This window comes from Eulemur rufifrons, chromosome 7 (genome assembly GCF_041146395.1).
Source record: "Eulemur rufifrons isolate Redbay chromosome 7, OSU_ERuf_1, whole genome shotgun sequence".
NCBI classification, from domain to species: Eukaryota; Metazoa; Chordata; class Mammalia; order Primates; family Lemuridae; genus Eulemur; species Eulemur rufifrons.
Window position 1 is genome coordinate 183,535,961 of NC_090989.1, and position 21,020 is coordinate 183,556,980.

General features: G+C 45.8%; 1 protein-coding gene across 1 annotated transcript in view; it reads left to right on the forward strand.

The window, feature by feature from the left end:
• Window positions 1-21,020, forward strand: part of ITPR1 (inositol 1,4,5-trisphosphate receptor type 1) — a 320,526-nt gene that overhangs the window by 204,914 nt on the left and 94,592 nt on the right. Inside the window, exons 41-44 of the mRNA XM_069476048.1 lie at window positions 1,531-1,566; window positions 3,128-3,175; window positions 8,421-8,553; window positions 10,543-10,733. Of these exons, the coding sequence (XP_069332149.1) occupies window positions 1,531-1,566; window positions 3,128-3,175; window positions 8,421-8,553; window positions 10,543-10,733 (408 nt within the window). The remainder of the gene's footprint in view (window positions 1-1,530; window positions 1,567-3,127; window positions 3,176-8,420; window positions 8,554-10,542; window positions 10,734-21,020) is intronic.

The window sequence follows — 21,020 nt, forward strand, 5'->3', positions numbered from 1 at the left end:
GTAGAGTTAAAAATCCAATGTTGGATTGTGATATTATGTATACCATTTAAAAAATACACATACTTGAGCTCTGTTTTTACATTCCTTGCCATGCACAAGTCCTTTCTGCCACCGTGTGCCACCACCCCTAACAGGAGGGTGAATACTTCAGAGGGAATCTTCTCTCTGAGGCTGGTGGAGTTGGACTCACACCTGAAAGGTCTTCTGTCTGGAATTGAGGGAGCAGCCCTCCGTGCATGCCTTCTTATCTCCAGTGAAGTATTAATAGTTTAAAGTCCAGGATCTTTATTTCATTTTACTTACTGGGAATTAGAGAAAAGACAGAAATCATTAGGTTACATAATATAGCAGCCCTGTATTAAGGATTTTTTCCATCTTGAGGGTACTGCTGAGCTGGATAGAGACACCACCACATTTCACAGCTTCAGTCCTTCATGCTTTCAGCAAGGCTCTGCCCTGCCACCCGACAGCCACCTTCTGGCCTCGGGAGGGGTGTGCTGCGTCGCTGGGGCACTGTCGGAGGCCAGGGTCACCCAGTTGCAGTGAGAGCCTTGGCTGCATCCCCTGGCCCCAGACTGTATACCTCGCACCAGTCTGCCATGCCGCTGCTGTGTGACTTTGGTCCTGAGCGGCCCGGGAGGGGTGTGGCGGTCATGTCTGACATCAGTTCCCTCCTCCGAGCACTGGTGGGAAGACAGCTTGTGGCGCTGTCTTCACGTGGAGCAGTGGACTCGTCTCCAGACACAACCTTCTCGCAGCCACCACATGCGCCCTCATGCTTTCCTTGCACGTCCTTCGGAGGCATCCTCTTGTCTGTCATCCGTGGGTTGGAAATGACGGACTGGAGGGAGGTGGCTGTGTGGCCTGGCAGGGGCGGGGCTGGGAACCCAGTCCATGAAGCCCTTGAGGGAAACACGGGGGTAGGATGGCCATCCTGAACTGGACGCAGGGGACATTGCTCCTCCCAGAGACACTGGACGGGAAGGCTTCCATGCCTGAGCCCGAGAGCTGGGGTCTTACTCTGCTGCGAGACAGGATGTGGGGAAAGGAGAGGCTCAGGAGAGAGCCCTGTGCTCGTCACAGTGGGCATGCGGCCCTTTCACAAGCTTTGGGGCCCTGCTGTTATCTCCCCCCCCCCTTCTGCCCTTCCCAAGCCTCATGGGATGCATGGATGCACGCTGTCACTGTGGCTCGCTCCCAGATGTGCGGTGGTTCTTCCTTTGACACCTTCTGTTTTAAGACATAGTTCCTTCTTGGTTAGTGGTAGATTTTTTTGTTTCTTTCCTTATTTTAAATGTGTTTTTCCATCTCAGGCCAATTTTCTCTTCCAGCACAACCACATTCAGTTTGATCTAAAAGTATTTGGTCACTTTGATTGCTGAAGCCCGCTTCAGTGGGTGACATAGCAAGGTCACCTCCTCTTTGATCTTTCCTCCTGTGTTTTGTCCTTGAGTGTTGGTCTGTGGACTTCTTTGTGGCCCACGTGGTGCAAGTGCTGCGACTAATGAGCTTCGTTTTGCTCCCAACTAGCTGCCGCCAGCTCCGGATTCTGAGAACGCCACAGAGGTGTGTTGCCCACCTATATTTGTAGTGCCAGTGCCAGCAAATATGGGTGCTTCCCAGCTGTCTGGTTGAGTGTCTGAACTGTCGTGATGAAACGTCTGTCCCGGTGGTAGGTGTAGGAGGGAGGTTTCTAGGCTGCCTGGGAACCGATCGTGGCTCTAGTGGACGTGGCTGTGGCTCTCGGTGTAGAAGGAAAGTCCTAAGAAGCTGGCACTAAACCAAGCATCCTCCAGGCGGGAGGACGGGGCTCTTTGAAGGTTCCCACATAAAACTGGGAGATGTTCACTTGAGATGTTCACTTGAGAAATTTGAGGATGTTAAGACCTCACTGTTGTTAAACAAAATTGACTTTGGGTCCTGTGCAGAGATGATGCAGTTTTGAAGTTCTGGATATTAATTTACACTTTTAATGAACACTGTTAATAAATTTGTGGTTTCACAATGTACTTTTTTTTGTTCCGTCCTTCCTGCCGCTAACTAAACTTGCTAAACGAGCGACTAAAATTTATTAAAGTGTGTAAGATCATAGAGAAGCTTTTTGAGGAAACACATTTCCAATTTTCAAAATTTAATTTTGGGAACTTAAAAAAATCACAGTAGTTCAAGGTAAAGTATACTTTATTTGAAAGGAGTCTATTAAAAAGTGAAAACAGGCCGGGCGCGGTGGCTCACGCCTGTAATCCTAGCACTCTGGGAGGCTGAGGCGGGTGGATTGCTCGAGGTCAGGAGTTCGAGACCAGCCTGAGCAAGAGCGAGACCCCGTCTCTACTAAAAATAGAAAGAAATTATATGGACAACTAAAAATCTATATAGAAAAAATTAGCCGGGCATGGTGGTGCATGCCTGTAGTCCTAGCTACTCGGGAGGCTGAGGCAGTAGGATCGCTTAAGCCGAGGAGTCTGAGGTTGCTGTGAGCTAAGCTGACGCCACGGCACTCACTCTAGCCTGGGCAACAAAGTGAGACTCTGTCTCAACAAAAAAAAAAAAAAGTGAAAACAAGAACACATGATCAAACAGCCAAGTTGCAGTGTGGGTGTTATCTAAGGATCAGTCTCTAATATTCTAATCAGAGCTCTTCATTGCTAACAGTTTTTATTAGAGTACTTGTCTACTGGTGGGTGGGGAGAGCCGTGGTCCCATGTCTGTGTCTGCTCAGAAGCGTGTGTATTGATGTCCTTATGCATGTGCTCTGCGATGATGCATGTATGAACCTTAAGGACCTGCCCAGTTGAGTCTTGCATTACATCCCCTTTTGGGTTAATGTAACAATATATAATATAGAACTTTCTTTTCAGGATCTTTGCAATGAAGTTGGCCCAAAAGTCCTAATATTTGCCCATTTTAAATAGCACACAAGGGCGAGGGTGGGGGTGGGACAGTTGTTACGCAGTGTCTGAAGAGTCAAGCATGATTATTTGGGGGAAAAACAAAAACAGACCTGTTCTCCTTTTGTGTAACTCTTGGCTGTATATGAGCTCTCGATGTATTTTGCTTGTGTTGATGCTGAAGATGGTAGTGTCTCCCTAGTGTGGTACTTAAAATGGCATTTCTGCGTACTTAGCAGGAGGTTGAAGCAAGTCCACCCCTGAGGCAGCTGGAAGACCATAAAAGGGTACGTAGCCTTGAGTCTTGGTTGTTGGGAGCCGATAACCCTAACGCCTGCCTCAGCCACACAGTGATTGAAGGGCAGCTTCTGTTGTTGTTGATACTGTTAAAGCGTTAACTGACTCGAGAGCAATCATAGCCCTGTGTGTGAATGACACTAACCGGCAGTTCTGCCTCTTACCTACCTGATCAGAGCACTGTACCCAGCCTCCAAATAATGACCAAGTAAGCTTTTCATGTCTGTCCTTCTTTTTCTACTTAGGTGAAATCTTAAAAAAATTTTTTTTTCTGTAATGACTGGTGATCATTATAGATAATTCATAATAAATTATAACGAAAAAAGACTCATAATTACATTACCTGGCCATTAGAGCCACCAACATGCTAATATTTCCTTCTACGCAGCCGTAAGAGCTGCTAACATTTTCATAAATATTTCCTTCTACCCAATTTTTTTTTTTTTTTCCACACATGAGCGTGTGTGCCAGCAGGCACAGCCACACTTGCATTGCCATTGGGATTATTCTGAGTATACAACTTTTGTACCTTGCTTTTGTCATTTTATATCTGAGCATTTTTTAAAAATCTTTGAAAGTTAACAGCTGCCTGAACTCCCCGAAATTAACAACTGGTTCATCATTTTTTTCCTTTGACAGGGACGTGAGCCAATGTGTGCATCTTTGAATAGATTCTAGAGGAGGAATTCCTAGGCCACAGGGTAGATACTTCCTGAGGGTGCTGATTGTGCACTGCCAGCCATTTTCTACTAGGCTGTACACATTCACGAGCGTGCCGATTTTTATGTTTCCCATTTTTGGAAGATAACTACGCGTCCCGGTTTTCTGAGAGTTTATCATATGCAATTGCTGTGCTAAGACCTTTACCTATGTCCACTCATCAATTTGTATTAATGCTACACTGACCCAGTGACACAGCCTTCATCCCCACTTCACGGATTAGGAAATTGAGACTCAGAGAGGTTAAGCACCTTGCCCAAGGTCATGGTGTCAGAAAATGACCCATCATTGCAACAACTGCCTTGGAGTTGTGGGCATCGGTGTCCTGGAGAATTTGTGCCTGAGATATATGGGTAGCCTGATGCTTCATTCTGCTCACACACCCTGGCCCCCGCTCAATCCCACCACATCCCAAATCCCTTTCGTTCTCGTGCCCTGATGGAGAAAGAAACTGATTTCTCAGACTAGGACCAGAGAATAGTTCCCAGGAAGTTGGCATTTCAGCAGAGTTCGAGGTGCAATGCTGTAACCTGCCCAGGATGTCTGGCATCCTGTGTCTCCCACATCTCGTGGACCAAGGACACCTTGAATTCACATATGTTCCTTCCTTGTCTGCTCTTTAACAATTGCCCTGGGTGTTAGGAGTAAAGACCTTAGGCAGAGGCGCACAGTTGTCCCTCATGTCCTGAGCTCTCATGGGACTTAATATTGAATGCTGCCTGTGCCCATGAACTTCGAGTGAGAAACAAGTTGATGTTTCTTTTTGCCAGGCACTAGCTGTATGATTTGAAGCAAATATTTAACTTCCCTGTGCCTCAGTTTCTTCCGCTATAAAATGGGATAATAGACCCCATTCCTTAGGACTGTCTACTGAGCTGTTTGAAAAGCACTCAGCACAGTGGCTGGAATATGATAAAGGATATTAACTGTTATATTAAATAGTTACCTTGCAGATTGAGCTACACTTAGGTGATATTGTAGGCAACAGGAGTAGGAGAAGGAAGGTATTTTTAAATCCAGTCACTACCTCAGTGCTGACTAAGGTGTGAGAGGCTCACAGCTCACAGGAGAGGGTGATCTTGCCTGAGGCACATGATTTTTAAGTGGCTGGAACTTGGGAAACAAAACGGTCAGTTCCCTCTGCTTTGCGTGTGGCGATATTAACTCCTTAGTGCCTTGCTCAACACGGGCTCTGCTCCTACACAGTTCATTAGCCTCATGTTTAATTGACATAGGTGAAACTCGTTTTAGTGCAGTGGCGGGGTAGGAGCTTGGTTTCATGGCTCCACATCACTGAGCTACCAGTTTTCATTGTTTTAACCTGACACTTATTACAAAGGAAACACTCTTGACTTTTTCTTTTCTCAGTGTTAGGTAATAATGTGTGTGGAATTTCTTACCGAGACAAACATCTGATATTTGTTTGCATACTGTAGGTGTAAACTGCTGGCAAAAAAAACTGGTATTATTTTTAAAAAGGGTTGCACAGCCAAATGTTAAAGCTGAAGAAGTGACGTTATTTGGGAAGTCGTTTTTTTTTTCCATCTGCAATCAGATTTCTCAGCCTGGTACATCGTGAACAGCTTAGTGTTGTTGAGTAATTTATATCAAGATGATTAGGAAGGCTTTTCTCTACAGATTTTAATTTTTCCCAAATTAAACCACTGGCTGAGAAAAACAGAATTTTCCTTGAACCCAAGTTTTCACACTGGGGATTTGCATAACTTTTAATAATTCTTATCCATTTTCTCTTTCTGTCCCCTTTTACCTAAAATTCTTAATCTTTATTCTTTAAAAAAATGAACGAATCTCATCCATTCGTTGTTTTAAAAAAATTCCACTTGCTTTCTGGTTTTGTTTTTTTTTTTTCCCCTTGCAGTTTAAATTTTTTGTGTGTAGAGGTGGTGAGATGAGTATGTGCCAAAAACCTTATAATTAAGAGGGGAAAAAAATAAAAGTTTGTGGGGTGGAATTTTTTTTCCCCCATAATGAGCACATTTCATGATATTCTCTTATGGGGGAAAATGTACCATTTGATGCATCGGTTGCTATGGTAACTGCTAGGGTTTTTCTGTGGAAGGAGAGGCAAAATGGTAATGTGAGATCCCTTTGTAACTTCAGTTTGGCATCCAGGCTGCATAAATGTGGACTTCCAGTTCCTGGAGTCCACGTGCTCCTTTCATTACCTCCTGCTTGCTTGATTGCAAACTGACCAGGGTCTTGCTGTTTACCCTCAAAACCACAAAGAGGGGAGGAAAAAAAAAATACAAAACCAACCACCAGGAACCGAAAATCTAACTGAATCACTCCAGCCCCAAGTAGAGTCGTGGAGCACAGGCTCTAGTCGAGACCTCCTTGAGGGATGCCTGTTTGTTGACTGGTCACCGCCATACTTCTTTGGACTTGGCCATTCATCCCTGTGTTCTTCCAGATTCTTGTTGTGATGGCTACATTGGCCGTCTTCCCTGGCTGCGGTTTACAGGTCTCCCCCAGCCATCCACCTCTCAAACGGTGTTCTCAGGGTGCCAAAGGGGGTGTAGTTAGAGAGTTAGGATGTTAACTGCCGGCCATTCCTGTTGTTGGAACCAAAAGTCTGTATCTTGTTGAGAGTAAATCTAATAGATGCATCATGATATTAAAGAAGGGAAATCACATTTAATCTATCATGTTCAACATGGTGGGAATCTTTGCTTTCCCTCATTTCTTTCTCTGTGGGTTTTCTTGAATGTTCCTTTAAAATTTGTGTTTCTCTTAGGAAGTCAGCCTTCTAAATCACCCCGTTCCCAGTGACTGCCTTGGAGGGCAGTGATGGGTTTGTACTGGTGCCTGAGACTGGAACACCAGTAAAGCCGTATCTTTAAAACGAAGTGGGGTTTTCTAAGCCGTTAAAGAATCTTGTGCTGAATTTTTTTTACCCCACCTTTGAGCAGTTTGTTTAAAAAGTACTTGAAACATCACAAATAACATCCCCATTTGAAGCACTCTTGGAATTTTGAATTTACAGTCAGTCCAGGTGGGGAATGAGTTTCACGAGCTCATGGAAATTACCCTCCTTTGCCGAACTACGATGAGAGATGTATTTGTGGGTCCAGTGGAAAGAGGAAAGTTGGGATTTTCTGTTTCCTACACATTCATTTAAAAATCAGTCCCCTTTCCTCCATCTCCCCTGCCTCCTCTCCTCTGTTACCCCATCCCAATCAGTCCCTGGAGGCTTTGACTAGCAGCAGGGATTAAGAGATAAAGCTGGCCGGTAGCCCTGACAAGAGCCCAGAGTTTTCTGCTTTTCCGCCTTCCTTCCGTGGTCCCCCAAACCCCCCCCCCGCCCCGGTTTTGCAAACACCTCACTCGAAATCTCCAGACCTATTCTCAGAGCTTATTAACAAATCACTTTAAATTCTACTGACTCATGTTCCAGTTGCAGGTCTCTTCAGAAGAACTTTTGAGTCTCTATTTTAGAGACCTGCCAGATTTTAACACCTCCCCTCTCTGCTAGACTTCTCACTCACCTCTCTTGACGATGCACCAGAGGAACTCCATGCCTTACTACTTTGTCCTGGGGGAATTCAGCCAGCCTTTGACTTTTAGAAACCTACAGATGAGGAGAGGGTCTGAGCATCCCTTGGGAGCATGGCTGAAGGTGTGACAAAGCTGGGACTGTGTGCTGCCGGCTTGCCACTGTCCTCTAGTATTACTGAACAAATCAAAGTGTGGGTTTTTTTGGTTAGAGTTGTGAGAAAGCTGTTAGATCCCCTGTCCAGGATTCTTTCGATATTTATATTTTTAAAACTTTTGATTCCGAGAAAGTTGCAATATACACAAACAAGTCAGAAGAGTTTTGACAGTGCCCATTCATAACTCAGCTTCAACAGCTATCAACTCTGTCCCTCCCCACAACCTCTTCTCCCCTGTTATTTTAAAGCAAATCCCAGACAAAATGGCATTTCATCCATGATGATTATTTTTGGTGGGACATATCTGATATCTGCTACTAATTTATTTCCCATACCGTTATTTTTTCTTTACCATTTGGCCCATTGACTATTTTTGTAAGAAAGGCTTACTTTGGATTTATTACATCATTATACTCTATTGCTCTGATAGCTTGCTATTTTTTAGGACCTTGGGAATAAACCCCGTGCTTGAAATAACATTTTCATATTGGAGAGTAGAAGCTGACCTGTAAAATTTTCAATTTGTCCAAATTTTATCAACTTACCCCAAAGGGATTTTTATTGTTCGTTGCCCTTCAAAATTAGTCTTCTGTCTTATCACTACGTGAGGGGGTACTTCAGATAGTCAATATTCTAGATTTCTTCCTTAAAAAAAATGATCTGGTTTTCTGAGAAAATATTGAAGTTAACCTCAGAGTTTCTAAATGCTTTTATTGATAATTTATCTTTTCACTGAGTGAAACTAGGCCAATTATAACTGAGTACCCCTGTGTTTTTTTGAATATTAGTCTCTCAGTTACACATTAAATTCAGAACCTGATTTCATTATCCTGTTTGAATTAAGGGTGAGGCACTCAGGCAAATTTTGGTCAACCGTTACTATGGAAACATCAGACCTTCAGGAAGAAGAGAGAGCCTTACCAGCTTTGGCAATGGCCCACTATCACCGGGAGGACCCAGCAAGCCTGGGGGAGGAGGTAGGCTGTGTGGTGTGCTGATGAACTTCTTGTGTGAATCAAGTGTGTCACGTGACAGCTGCATGTTTCTGCCTAACAGGTTGAAACTCTAACAGCAGATGAATTTGTGTTGTAAGTGCATTTTTTAGCAATTTGTTTTGTCTTTTGGTCTACCATTAAATTGATGCCTAAACGTATTTCCCTGCAAAATAGCATTTCCCTGCACTTAGGTATTGGCTATGCCTTTTGCTCCTCTTTCCCATGCAGTGAGCCTCTTGGTGATATTCGAATGACTCAAGGTACTTGATTTTATTGCAGATTTTCCTGTGGTCGTTAGCACTCATGTCATCCCATAAAATGATGATGGTATTGGCAGCAAGGATAGTGAAAGCTACCGTTTATTCTGCACTTACTGAGTGCCAGGGGCTTTCCTAAGCTTGTTGCATTCTTTATCTCATTTTCTCCTCCAAGTTACTCATTCAGTGGCAGGTACTGGCTTCATCCCAGTTCAACAGAGGAAATGGAAGCTTGTTAATAGCTGGTCTATAATTTGAATCTGATATCTCTGATTTTGATGCCCATGCTGTGTGCATCTGCATATTCTTATAGGAGTTTACCAAAAACAGTCCCTGTACAGAAGTGCTTAAAAACAGATCCTTCAAAGTGTTTCAAATCATTTTAAGCACAGTGACAGGTAAAAGTTGCAAAAACATGGAACTCAATGGTAGGTGTTGCCTAGGTGGGCTTTTTAGGGAGCTCAATGCTCAAAGTGCAAATGTGATTCCATCTTGTGGTGATGACTGTGGGGCAGCTTCTGATCCTCAGTGGGTTCCATGCTCAGTGTTTGGTAAATGTGTCCTGGCAAATTCTAGGGAGGGAGCTTGGATTTCTCACCAGATGAAAAGTTAACGTGTATCTTGCCCAGTTCCTAGGGCTGTACAGGTTTCAGGGTAGACGCAGTTCTCAGGGCATCTCAGAGATGGAAACTGAGCGTTTCAAAACCCCAAATTCATGCGGGAGTTCCTCACACAACCTCTCAAAACTGTTTACTTCTGTAGTGGGGTCATTTAACAAACATGGGAGGCCCTTGGGAGGCACCATGAGGGGAGTTGGAAATATAAGGCAAACGTTGCTCTGAGAAGCTGGAGCAGGGAAGACGCACGACCCAGTTTCTTCCTTGCACTGTGGTTTTAGGGCCACAATGAAGGGCAGGCAGCACAGAGAAGGAGGCATTTGAGCTGAGCTCTGCAGAGAAGGACCGATAGATGATTTTCCACTTTCTGAAACTGATTAGCCCATTACGTGTTTACTAATGTTTCCGTTATTGCCAATAGTAATGCAAGGCAAGTTCTCAAATGTGTACTTTCCAGACATAATCAGAACCCACTCTACTAAGTGGCTCAGGTACTCTCTTCTTAAGGACAGTCATCTCATCTCAAGCACAGTGAGGATGGAACTCGGTTTTGTTTACTCCCCTACCCCAGCTCTTGGCTCCATGCCAAATACTGAGTAAATATTGAATGAATGAACCAACAGATACATTATGTGAAAGGGTGAGTTTGGGGTTGGGGGGGGGGTTGTAAGAAAGAGGGCCAAAATAATCCCTGTAGGCTAACCTTTCTTAAGAGTGTTCTGAGAAGTGTTTGAGTTTGGTTTGTCTCTTCAACTCAAACCAGTTCTTAGTAATTCTGCCCCAAGTTATTGTGCATTACGTAAGGGAGAGTCCTCGCTGGATGGATTTAGGTCACTTGCTGGAAGTGTCTCTCTCACTCTTCATCTTATCTGCCCAAGTTCAAACACCGTCTCTCCTGCTTACAAGCAGTATCCTTAGACAAGTGACTTCATCTCTCTATGTTAATAATTAGTGTCTTCTTTGTGGTGCTGTTAAAGAGTTAAAAGAAATAATATGGGTAAGGGGTTTAGTGCGTAAAGTATTGGTGCACATTAAGTATGCGATGAACGTTAGCCGCTCTGATTGTACTGAGTAAAAACAACGTTCCATCTTCCTAGGGGGAGGTTCCGGATCCAGTTCCACGAGCAGGGGTGAGATGAGCCTGGCTGAGGTTCAGTGTCACCTTGACAAGGAGGGGGCCTCCAATCTGGTAATCGACCTCATAATGAACGCGTCCAGTGACCGAGTGTTCCATGAAAGCATTCTCCTGGCCATTGCCCTTCTGGAAGGAGGCAACACCACCATACAGGTAGGAAGACAGCTTGGCTGCTGGCGTGGCATCCCTGCCGAGCAGGAGGAGAGCCTGTTCTGGGAGCCAGATACCCAGGTGGTGCAAGGGACAGCTCATTCTTAGGGCACGATATTCTGTTCTGAAAAACAAATTCTACTGACATCCTGCTGTGATCCATTTGGTCATAATTCAGACTTGGTTGCAAAACATGAGTTACATTTGAAAACTGATAAAATGGTGAGGATGTGCATAGAAAATTGGCCCAAGATCTAGGGCATAGTGGGTATTCCATAAATGTTTGATGAATGAATGATTGAAGTTTATTTATGGTTTTTATCTAAGATTGTAGGGAATGCCATCACAAGATGACCCGAAGGGGGTGTGGACTGTGTGTGTTATTTAGAAGAATTAATTTGTATATCTATAGACACTACAGCTATTGTTTACTGTAAATTTCTCAGCCTTTTAACTGAAAATTCAATAAAATCAAACCAATTTGAACTAATATAGATGAATAGGGAAAAGGCAGGATTAGTAAAAGATTAGTCAAAGTTTAGTCAAAGATGAGTAGATGATTTTTTGGAAGCTAAGTATGAAAGCTTATATTTAAAATAATAATAAAAACCAGAATTCTTGTAGAAATCTTTAAAATATCTTCCAGTTTTAATGATATATAAATAACACAACTTTTATGTAGAAACAGCATTTAAAATGACTCCTTTAAATATTTCTAATACCTCCTTCATGCAATCTTTTTTCTTTATTGGCTCTCTGAGCAACAGTTTACTTGGAGATGTGTGTGTGCATATGGGTGTACACATATACACACGTATTTTGATAAAAGCTTGTTGGGATCTAATTCACACACCATAAAATTCACCATGAGATATATATATATATATATATATATCTGACCTGACATATTCTTGGCCTTGAATTGAAATTCAGAGTCTGGATTAATGAAGTCTTGGTTCTTTGTGCAAATTAGAAAGGGCGTTTCTTCCTGTGAGTCGACGTGCCCCAGGCCAGGGCACCTGGCTTGGCAAGTGCAGCACAGGTGAGATTTCAGGCCCTGCCCACTCTTCCAGCTGGCACCCTCGTGCCTTACACAACCTGCGCGGCCGACCGTGGTGGCCCTTTCTTCTCGCCTTCCAATCCCCACTGGCCCCAGCACACACTTCGGAAGTTTGTTACTGTGCATTGCACCCAGGTGAGATTTGTGACGACAGGTTAGTCGCCTAGGCCGATGGCAAGGTCCACAGCTGTCTCAGTTGTTGCACAGGTACACGAGTTGTAACTTGTTGGGACTGCTCCTTGATTTTGTCCCGTGGGTGTGAGCGGGTCCTGCAGTCCTTGTCATGGGGATGTTGCCCCTCCGCTGCCGTGTGTGTGGCGTCCGGGTTCACGTGTTGGGACGAAAGCAGTGCTGAAATGCTCCTTGCCTTCGCGCCACATGACTTCCTGTGACTACATCAGTTGCAGTAAATACTTACCGAGCACTTTATATACATGTTACTTCACACACTGGGGCCCGTCCGTCCAAGAGAATTTTCTCTGGGCATAGCCAAGTGTGAAAAATGAGGGCAATGTGGTGAATTTTTCATAAATCAATGTATTTAATTTGAAGGACTATCTGACCATTTTATCCTGAGATTGTATCTCTCTAGTTTTTATTTTTAGCTCCAGTGTCTTTTTAGTGCAATAGTGTGGATTACGGATGATAGATTTTTTTGTTTCTATTGGCCAAATAAGAAGGTAGAACCCCTAGGTCATTCCCTCCCTTCCCCAGTATTTTTTAAAGCTTTACTAATTTGAGAAATCTCAGAATTCCAGAAGCTCAGTTGGTAAGAAATTGGGTGTCTAGGAAGGAGACATGCACGTGGAAAGCTGTGTCTCAAGGGTAAGTTTCGTGCTATCCGAGAGGTAGCAGTGATCACTGAAGAAGTACCCACATCTCTGTGAGGACTTTGCGCAAGGTCTTTGGGGAAAATGGGCTTTGAAGGATGAGTGCAGGTCTGAATGGCGGGAACTGGGCATGGGGCTGGGGCGTGGGGAGCGTCTGTCACACTGGAAGGGAAGGCCCGGAGCCGTGGAGCAACAGTTGTGTTCTCAGAACAGCGACTGGGTCCTGGAGACGAGGTGAGGCCAGAGGGCCTGGGTCGGGGCCTGGGCTTTGTGCTGAGCTGCAGTGGCAGTTCGGCCGCAGTGCAGCCCTCCAAGGGGCTTCAGAGCTACAATTTAGGACTGTAGATCTGGCAGTACAGGGACAGGCACGTTGAAGAAAGCAGGGGCCAGAAGGAGGCAGTCTAATGATTATTAATAAAAAGTTACCTGGCGGTAATTTAGGGGAGAGCCAATGAGAGCCTGAACTCAAATGAAATCTCTGATTAAAAAGGTCATAACTTGGGAGAGGGTATTTTCTGGAAGGAACACAAGGCAGCTCTTTGGGTGCCGGCAACATACTCTACCTCTTCATCCGAGTGGTGGTTGCACAAGTGTGTACATGTGTAAAACTCAGTGAGCCATACACTTAAAATGGGTCTGCCTTAGTGTACCTGTATCGCACCTCAATAGAAAAAGAAAAGAAATGGGGGGAAGATGAGAGTCTGAACCCTGCTGGGACGAAAGGGTGGCAGGGTGGGCAGGATGTCACAAATGGAGACCTCGCTTCCCTGCTCCGGGCCCCGGCCGGCCTCATAGACACTGAGTAACCGTGGGCTGAAGCGGCTCCCGATGGCGTGTGGGAGAGAAGGTCAGAGGTCCCAGCTGGCTCTGGGGGCCTCGCGGCGGGTCTCGCCAAGGCGCGGAGGTGCGTTGATGGAGGAGGAGCGACTCAGCCTGCGGCGGCTGGCGGGGCCGAGGCTCGCTGGGGAGACGAAGTCTGGGGCTCTGGCGAGATGCCGTGTTTTTCACGGTGTACCCCTGGTGGTGACGGCAGGCACACAGAAGCTGTTTTTCCTTCAAGTTCTTTATCTTGTAAAGTAATTATGAATATTAGTTTCATGTTTTCACACATTCATTACTCATATGCTCAGGCTCCAGATGAAATGCCACGATGCAGTTACGGCAGTTCAGCCGCCTGGGGAGGGGAGCCAGGGTTCTCATGAGTGGCCAGGCTGGCTGTGGGGGCCTGTGGGCCCCCTGCCAGGATGGGGGGCCAGGGCCCCGAGGCGTCACGTGCGTGTTCTCGCTCTCCCTCCTCCCAGGCTGACCCCCACTGCCTCACAGAGGCCTGTGGTTGCAGGAAAATTGCCCCCAGCCTGGAGTTGACTTGTGAGACCCCCTTGGCCCCGAGCTTCTCTTTCTCTGGAGAAAATGATGTGGAACTAGGGTTGTGTCTGGGGCCAGTTAAGGACAGGAACCCTGAAGCCCCAGGGGAAGTGATTCAGAGTTTCGTCGTTCCGTAGAGAAGCTGGTTCAAAGTAGTAAATGACCAGCTGGGAAGCGAGTCTGACTCGGGTTGAGACTGCAGTGGCGGCTGTTAATGATTGCTGAGATGCCGTCATCCGTTAAAGACAAGGCCGGCTCCAGCCGGAGCTCGCTGATCAGTATCACTCCCGCACAGTGTGATCCCTGCGGTCTCAGGATGCAAAATCCGTCTGTGGTCAGGTGGGCTTCTTGAGGCTGTTTCCCAACGACAGGTGGTAGAAAGGGGAATTGCAGGGAAGCAGTCAGGGCTACATGGTTCCAGAACTGTATCTCTGTATTTGCCAAGTTCTGCATGTATGAGTTCTACATCCGTGGATTCGATCAGCCTCAAATTGAAAACACTTAGGAGTAAAAAAAATAAAAAATACAACAATAAAAATACAAATTTTAAAGTACACTATAGCAACTATTTCCATAGCATTGACATTGTGTTAGGTATTACAAGTAACCCAGAGGTGATATAAAGTGTGTGGGAGGATATGCATAGGTTCTATGCAAATACTGTACCCTATTATGTAAGGGACTGGAGCATCCATGGATTTTGGTATGGGGGGGGGACGGTCCTGGAACCAATCCTTCGTAGATAGCGAGGGACAACTGTGTGGCTTGTCCAAAGATAGGGCTGCAGAGAGCTCTTATATTTAGTAGCACGTCCTGTCAGGATTTGGAACACGTTTCACATGGGGAAGAGAAATGAGACCTGCTTTCAAGTCCAGTTTTGTGTGAGATTAGGGAAGTTATCCTTGGGCTTCTGTCCCTTTGTTTATCAAGTGTGGGGCATAGGTGGACTCCTGGGTCCCTTGCAGCTTTGAATCAGGAGGTTTCAGCAGTCGTTAGATATTTTCCCAGGGACCCTTAGAACCCAATAGCAATGGTTGGCTGGTGCCATTTCTGAAGTCTTCCTTGGCTCATGAAAATAATTATTAAAAGTAATGGCAATTAGATAAACCATAGTACAGCCAAACAGTGGAATACTAGTGAGCAATAAAAAGGAATAAAATATTGATAAATGTAATAACTTGGATGCATCCCAAAAGCATTATGCAGAGGGAAAAAAGCCAGTCTCAAAAGGCGACATACTGTATGGTACTATTTGTGTGACATTTGAAAAGGACAAGACTCTAATGAGGGGAGAACAGATCAGCATTTGCCAGGGTTCAGGGTGAAGGGAGATTTTGACTATAAAGGGATAGCACAGGGGAGTGTTTTGGGTGATGGCACCCTTGTGTGTCCTGCTTTTGGTGGTGGTCACACAAATCTACATGTATGTGAAAATTTATACAACAGTACACCAAAAAAGTCATTTTTACTGTATGATATTTTCAAAAATTTAAAAAAGTAAAAAATGTAACAATGATAATAACAGACACTTGTGCTTAAGGGCTTTTCATGTATCATCTCATTTAATCTTAACGTCATCCCTGCGAGGTAGGTGCCACGATTATCCCTTTCTATGGATGAGGAAACTAAAACTCAGAGTGGTTAAGGAGCTGGTCCCAAATCAAACAAGCAATAGGTGGCAGAGCCACGATTTGAACCAGGGCAGTCTGGCACTCCAGACTCCTCCTTGCCCTTCGTGGTTTCATTCTTCAGGATGATCTGAGGAAGAACGGCAGGTGCTTTAGGAAGGAAGATGACTTGGCTCCTTGCAAGGTAAATGCTTGTCCTCTCCAAAGACCAGAGGCATAGGAGGGTCGGGAATGGGTTCGTGGTTGCAGAGCTCAGTAGAGGAGACAAATGTGACTAGCGTCCAATTTCATTCTGCTTGGTGATACACTGTTTATGAAGTCTTCTCATTTAAGAGATCTCATGTGGGTCTCCTAGTTCCCCTCTGGAGTATGCTGGGCCTGCATTATCCTCGTTGTAGAGATGAGGACACAGAAGCTCCAGGAGGTTGTAACTTACTCAAAGCTACAGAGCTAGATATCACCTGTGCTAAATATACTATGCCATGTGTCCCCCGACCCGCATCTGCCATTTTAGTTATCTGTCCCTGAGTAACTAACCCCCTTAAAACTTAATAGCTTAAAGCAATGGCCATTTTGATGCCAGTTGTGATTCTGTGGGATTGGGCTCAGCTGGGTGGTTCTTTTGCTCTGTGTGGTCTTGGCCGGGGCTACAGTCATCAGGATTTGAGTGGTCTTAGAACAGCTAAGGTGGCCACTGGATGGCTGTGACACTTGGTGCTGGCTCTCAGCTGGGGCTGTTGCCTGGAGTGCCTTGGTTCTCCATGTGGCTCAGAACCCAGCATGGGTTCTGAGAAGTCCTGTTTCAAGAAGCAGGAAGTGGAAGCTACTAGCCCTTTTAAGGCCTGGGCTGGAATTCCTAGAATGTCATTTCTATCACATTCTGTTGGTCGAAGCCAGTCATGAGTCAAGCCCAATTTGGAAGAGAAGGGAGAAAAGCTCCACCTCTTGTTGGGTGGGGTATATAGAAAGAGAAAGGGAATTACCGGGGACAACTTCTGGGAACTGGCTCTCTCACTGCCAGCCCCCACTATAATTGCTTGAACACCTACCACGGGTCAGTCATGCCCCTGAGCTGCAGAAAAGGGAGGTACCATTGTCTCTACAGCTGGGGAGTTTGGTTCTCCCTGGACACTCAGTCCTTTGCAAAAATATTGACTCGTGTCCTCCTCCTTTTGGATGGTGTGTGAAAACTCAATCCTGTCTTGAGGATAAGGTCACTGGGGACCAGAGCTCTCTGGAAATTCTGAATTTCATTGCACAGGCCCTAGAAGATTCAATTTGTGGGAATCCAAAAGTAATGACATACAGGGCTTGCTAGGCACCCTTAAGGAGAGAGTTTGCTCCCTTATTCTGAAACCTTGTCATCTGTCACATTGTCACCTAAAGCCCTGAAATGCCTGGATACCAAATTTAGGCTATTTCCCAGTCTGGGATAATGGGCTCATAGGGAGAGTATCCCCAAGTCCTCTGGCACCTTCTGTCCCTGTCCTGGCTTCTCTGATAGTGGTAACATCTGAGGATGGATCTTACCTCCCAAACTTCTCCTTCTCCTACCTAGTTCCTATCAGAGCAGCTCGGGCTTCATGTTAAACCCTCTGCTTATAGGATCAAGGAGATGGTACCACAGCCCTGGGAGTCTCCAGAAATGGATGACACGTTGTCAGGCGATAGGATCAAGCTTGTCTTGACGAGTACTTCCTGCTTGCTTTCTTCCCACTCTGGTGCCACCCTCTTCCTGCCAGCCCCCAGAAGAAATATTTCCTTTCGGCTTGATGTTTTGTAGCAAGTGGGAAACTATAAAATAAGCATTTGCTTATGAATTAATTTTTGGCACAGACAGGCCTCAGCAGGGCTCACGGCACTTTCATATCCGTCCCTGGAGTCCTTGCCAGTTTCTGTGTTCCTTCCTCCTAAGATGTTCCCACCAGCACCCGGGGGAAGTTCCCTCCGCTTCCTCTTCCTTGCAGGAGGACAGTGGCTGTCCTTACCTGGAACGAAGGGCAGGAGAGTCTATCTTTGAACATACCTAGTTTGGGGGGTTATTTTTTTTAACCCAATACAGATGTTTGGGCATACATGTGTCAACGTGACCATAGAAAACCTCATAGCAAATTAAAGGGATAGATATTTGAAAAAAAAACTTTTTTTTTTTTTTTTTTTGGGCTAGTTGCTTCTGGTTGCAGAAGCACAGGGAATTTTAGGTATCAAATGGCTGCCCGTGGCTATTTCCTATGCCAACGTCTCGTCTGCAGACACACCCGAAAAGGGTTTTCTTTTCTGCACGTACGCAGCTAGCGATGGAAAATGTGAGAAGTGCTCCATCAGGAAACCGGCCTGTGAATTCAGCAGAGAGAGAGAGATTCCTAGTTTGTGAGGCGTTTCCCCCACCCCACGCTTATTTTTGAGATTGGCTTAAGAAATCAGCCCAAGAGCCAGTATTAGATAGGAAGCGTCATGCCCATTCTAGAAGCCACCACGGACCACGGTGTGGGGGGAACACATGGCTTTGGTCACCTCTGACCCCGGTCAGCCGAGACAAGGGCGGGAAGGGCGACTGGATGTGCCTGTGCTGGAAACGGAAGGCCAGGCGGTGAGGAAGCTCAGCCTGGCGTTGACAGGGCAGTCACCCTGAGGAGGAGGAAAAGATTGGTGTGTGAGCAAGTTACGTAAATGGGTGTTGTTTTTGGCAGGGAAGTCAGAAATGAGTCACTTCAAAGTGGTGTTTTCTAACCTCAGGTTTTATGTATGTGGGAAAGGAGCAGAGCCGGCAGTGGAGGCAGAGGGCAGCTCTTCCCAGCCAGTGGGGGTTTGGGAGCTGCTGGCGTTAGAGAAAGAGGGAGGCAGCTGGCCTGTCCCCAGCAGGCCTCCCCCAGGTCGCTGCCCTGGCTGAGCTCAAGGACAGTACAGGGACCACCCCTTTGGGCACGGCCCTCCTTTGAGAATGGGTGGCATAAAGGTTGGGGATCTAGGGAGAGACGCCCTAGAAGGAAGGGGAGGGAGCCTGCCACGTGAAGGGACTTGGCCTCCAGACTAGCGTACTTATGTCGGATTCCCAGCTCTGGCCCTGCCGGCCTTGAGTGGCCTTGGATTTTCTCAGGACCACATTGAACTCAGTTTTCTCATCTGTAAAGTGAAGATTAGAAAAACCTAGTCCCTTCCTTACAGAGTTGTTGAGAGCATTAAACAAAGAACGTGGGGGTAAAGTTCATGGGGTGCTGATTTTGTGGAGTGGGAAGGCCCAGGTGCAAGGCCTGCGTCTGTCGTGCCCACCTCAGGACTGCAGGCAAAGTCCTTCCCATCTCCCAGCCCAGTTCCTGACCTGGAGAGCAGGATGGTGACAGTCCCCACCTCACCTGGTGCCTGGGGTGGCTAAATAGGACATTCACAGAGGGTCCTCACACGGTATCTGGCTGGTATAAAGATCTCAGGGTGTGGTGGTTCTTATTTTTATTAATAACATTTTTATTTATTTATTTTAGAGATGAGGTCTCACTCTGTCACTCAGGCTGGAGTGCAGTGGCACAGTCACAGCTCACTGTAGCCTTGAACTCCTGGGCTCAAGCGATCCTCCTGCCTCTGCCTCCCAAGTAGCTGGGCCTGCAGGTGCACGCCACCATGACCAGTTTTCTGATATTTTACTTTTGTGTAGTGATTTATCATACAATGGGCCTGGGGGAATGCTCTGTTTTATGTTATTTCCATACTCAGTTAACCTAAATCCCTCTGATTGTCTGTTGAGAGCAATTTTAAAAGTCCGAAAGATTGAAAAACTTCATTGCCTTGGGTATAAGTTACTTAGACTCTGAGAGACGTTCTGGATGAAGCACAAAGAAAAAGGTCAATCTAGTCACCTGGCGGTTTAAAGTGCTGTCTGGCACAGGCCGTTGTCTTTCCTTTCCTCCCTAATAATGCCTGTGACATAAGTACCTTACCCTTCCTCTCCATCCCCAGGAAACTAGAGTGTCCTTGAACAGGGTCTTTAGGATTATTGGTCTACACCCAGATCTTAAGGTAGAAACTCAAAATTCAATAGCAGTTACCATCCTTGGGCGCATATCAGACTTGAGTGGACTCGCCTGCAAAGGAGAACAGTAGCTCCCGCATCTTGGTCCTGGCCCTCACTGGTGTAGCTCTCCAAGTGACAGTGGACACTAGGTAATGCCTGGACATCCTGGCACTCAGTTTTGCAGTTCAGAGTGAGAAATTCTTGCAGGAATTGTCAGCCTTATTCATTTGTGTTTCCTTCTAGTTTAGTTATAAGAAGCACAGTTCCTTTGAGAGGGTCCCAGGGGAATGCGTACATCCTGGTTTCATGCTTCCAGAGGAATTGGAGACCCGCTGTTATTTCTCTTCTTTCCTGAGGAGCAGAGCCAGGACTATGAGTAGAAGTGGACAGTTACGTATGTCTGCTCGTCCGGCCTTCCGTGAGAGGACTGTGGTTGTTTGGGGGAAGGGAGGAGGGGAAGATCTCTGGAAGTAGAATGTTAATCTCCTTCCTTCCTGCAAAACCTGTAAGCAGCAATTAGCTTCTAAGAGGAGATGCCTTTGAAGGAAACCTCAGGTTTGTTTTCCTTGGTCTCCAAATTTGACTACGGCCCAGAGAAGACTTGAGAATAGTTGTTAATTGAGCCATCACTTTATTTTATCCTATTGTATCCACAAGAGGTCCAGATTTTCCTAATTCCTTTCTCTTCCTTCAGCTCTAGCAAGAGGTCTGTGCTCTTCCTGGCTTTCCTTAATGACGTCTGAGTATGGAATGCCTCTTGCGAAGTGCCAAGCTGAAACCGGAATGTCCTCTGTGGGTTTGCAATATGTCCAGGGCTTGGTCAATGGCGGCACCTGGGCAAAATCCAGCCAGCCGCCTGTTTTTGTAGATAAAGTTTTATTGGAACACAGCCACACTCATGCCTTTGCTATTGTGCATGGCTGCTTTTAGGTTACGAGGGCAGAGTTGAGTAGTTGCAACAGAGACTATGCGGCCCTCGATGCCTAGAATGTTTGCCATTTGGTCCTTCGGAAAAATGTTTGCCAACCCCTGGTTTTGTTTAATCTTCACTACTTGAATATTAAGCTGCTTAAGGGAAAGAACCATGGCTTTTCCCCTTTGTTCTGTGTTCTTCATCCCCTGGTAAGGCAATTACAGGTTTTAAGTAAATATTCACCAGATGAGCAATATCTTAAGACCCAAGATATTCTGGCCACTTACTCAGCTAATAAGTGAAAATTCAGAGAAAGAGTATTCTCTTCGTTCTCTTTCTTTTCTTTCCTCTTCCTCTCTCTCTCTCTTTCATTTTTGGTTGGGGAAGGCCAGGTTATTTTTAGAAGATGTTTTCCTTCCTAGAGGTGATCTCCCCTTTTCCTCATTGCCTCTGCTGGGTGTATTCCATCACCTCTGTTTACCACCTTT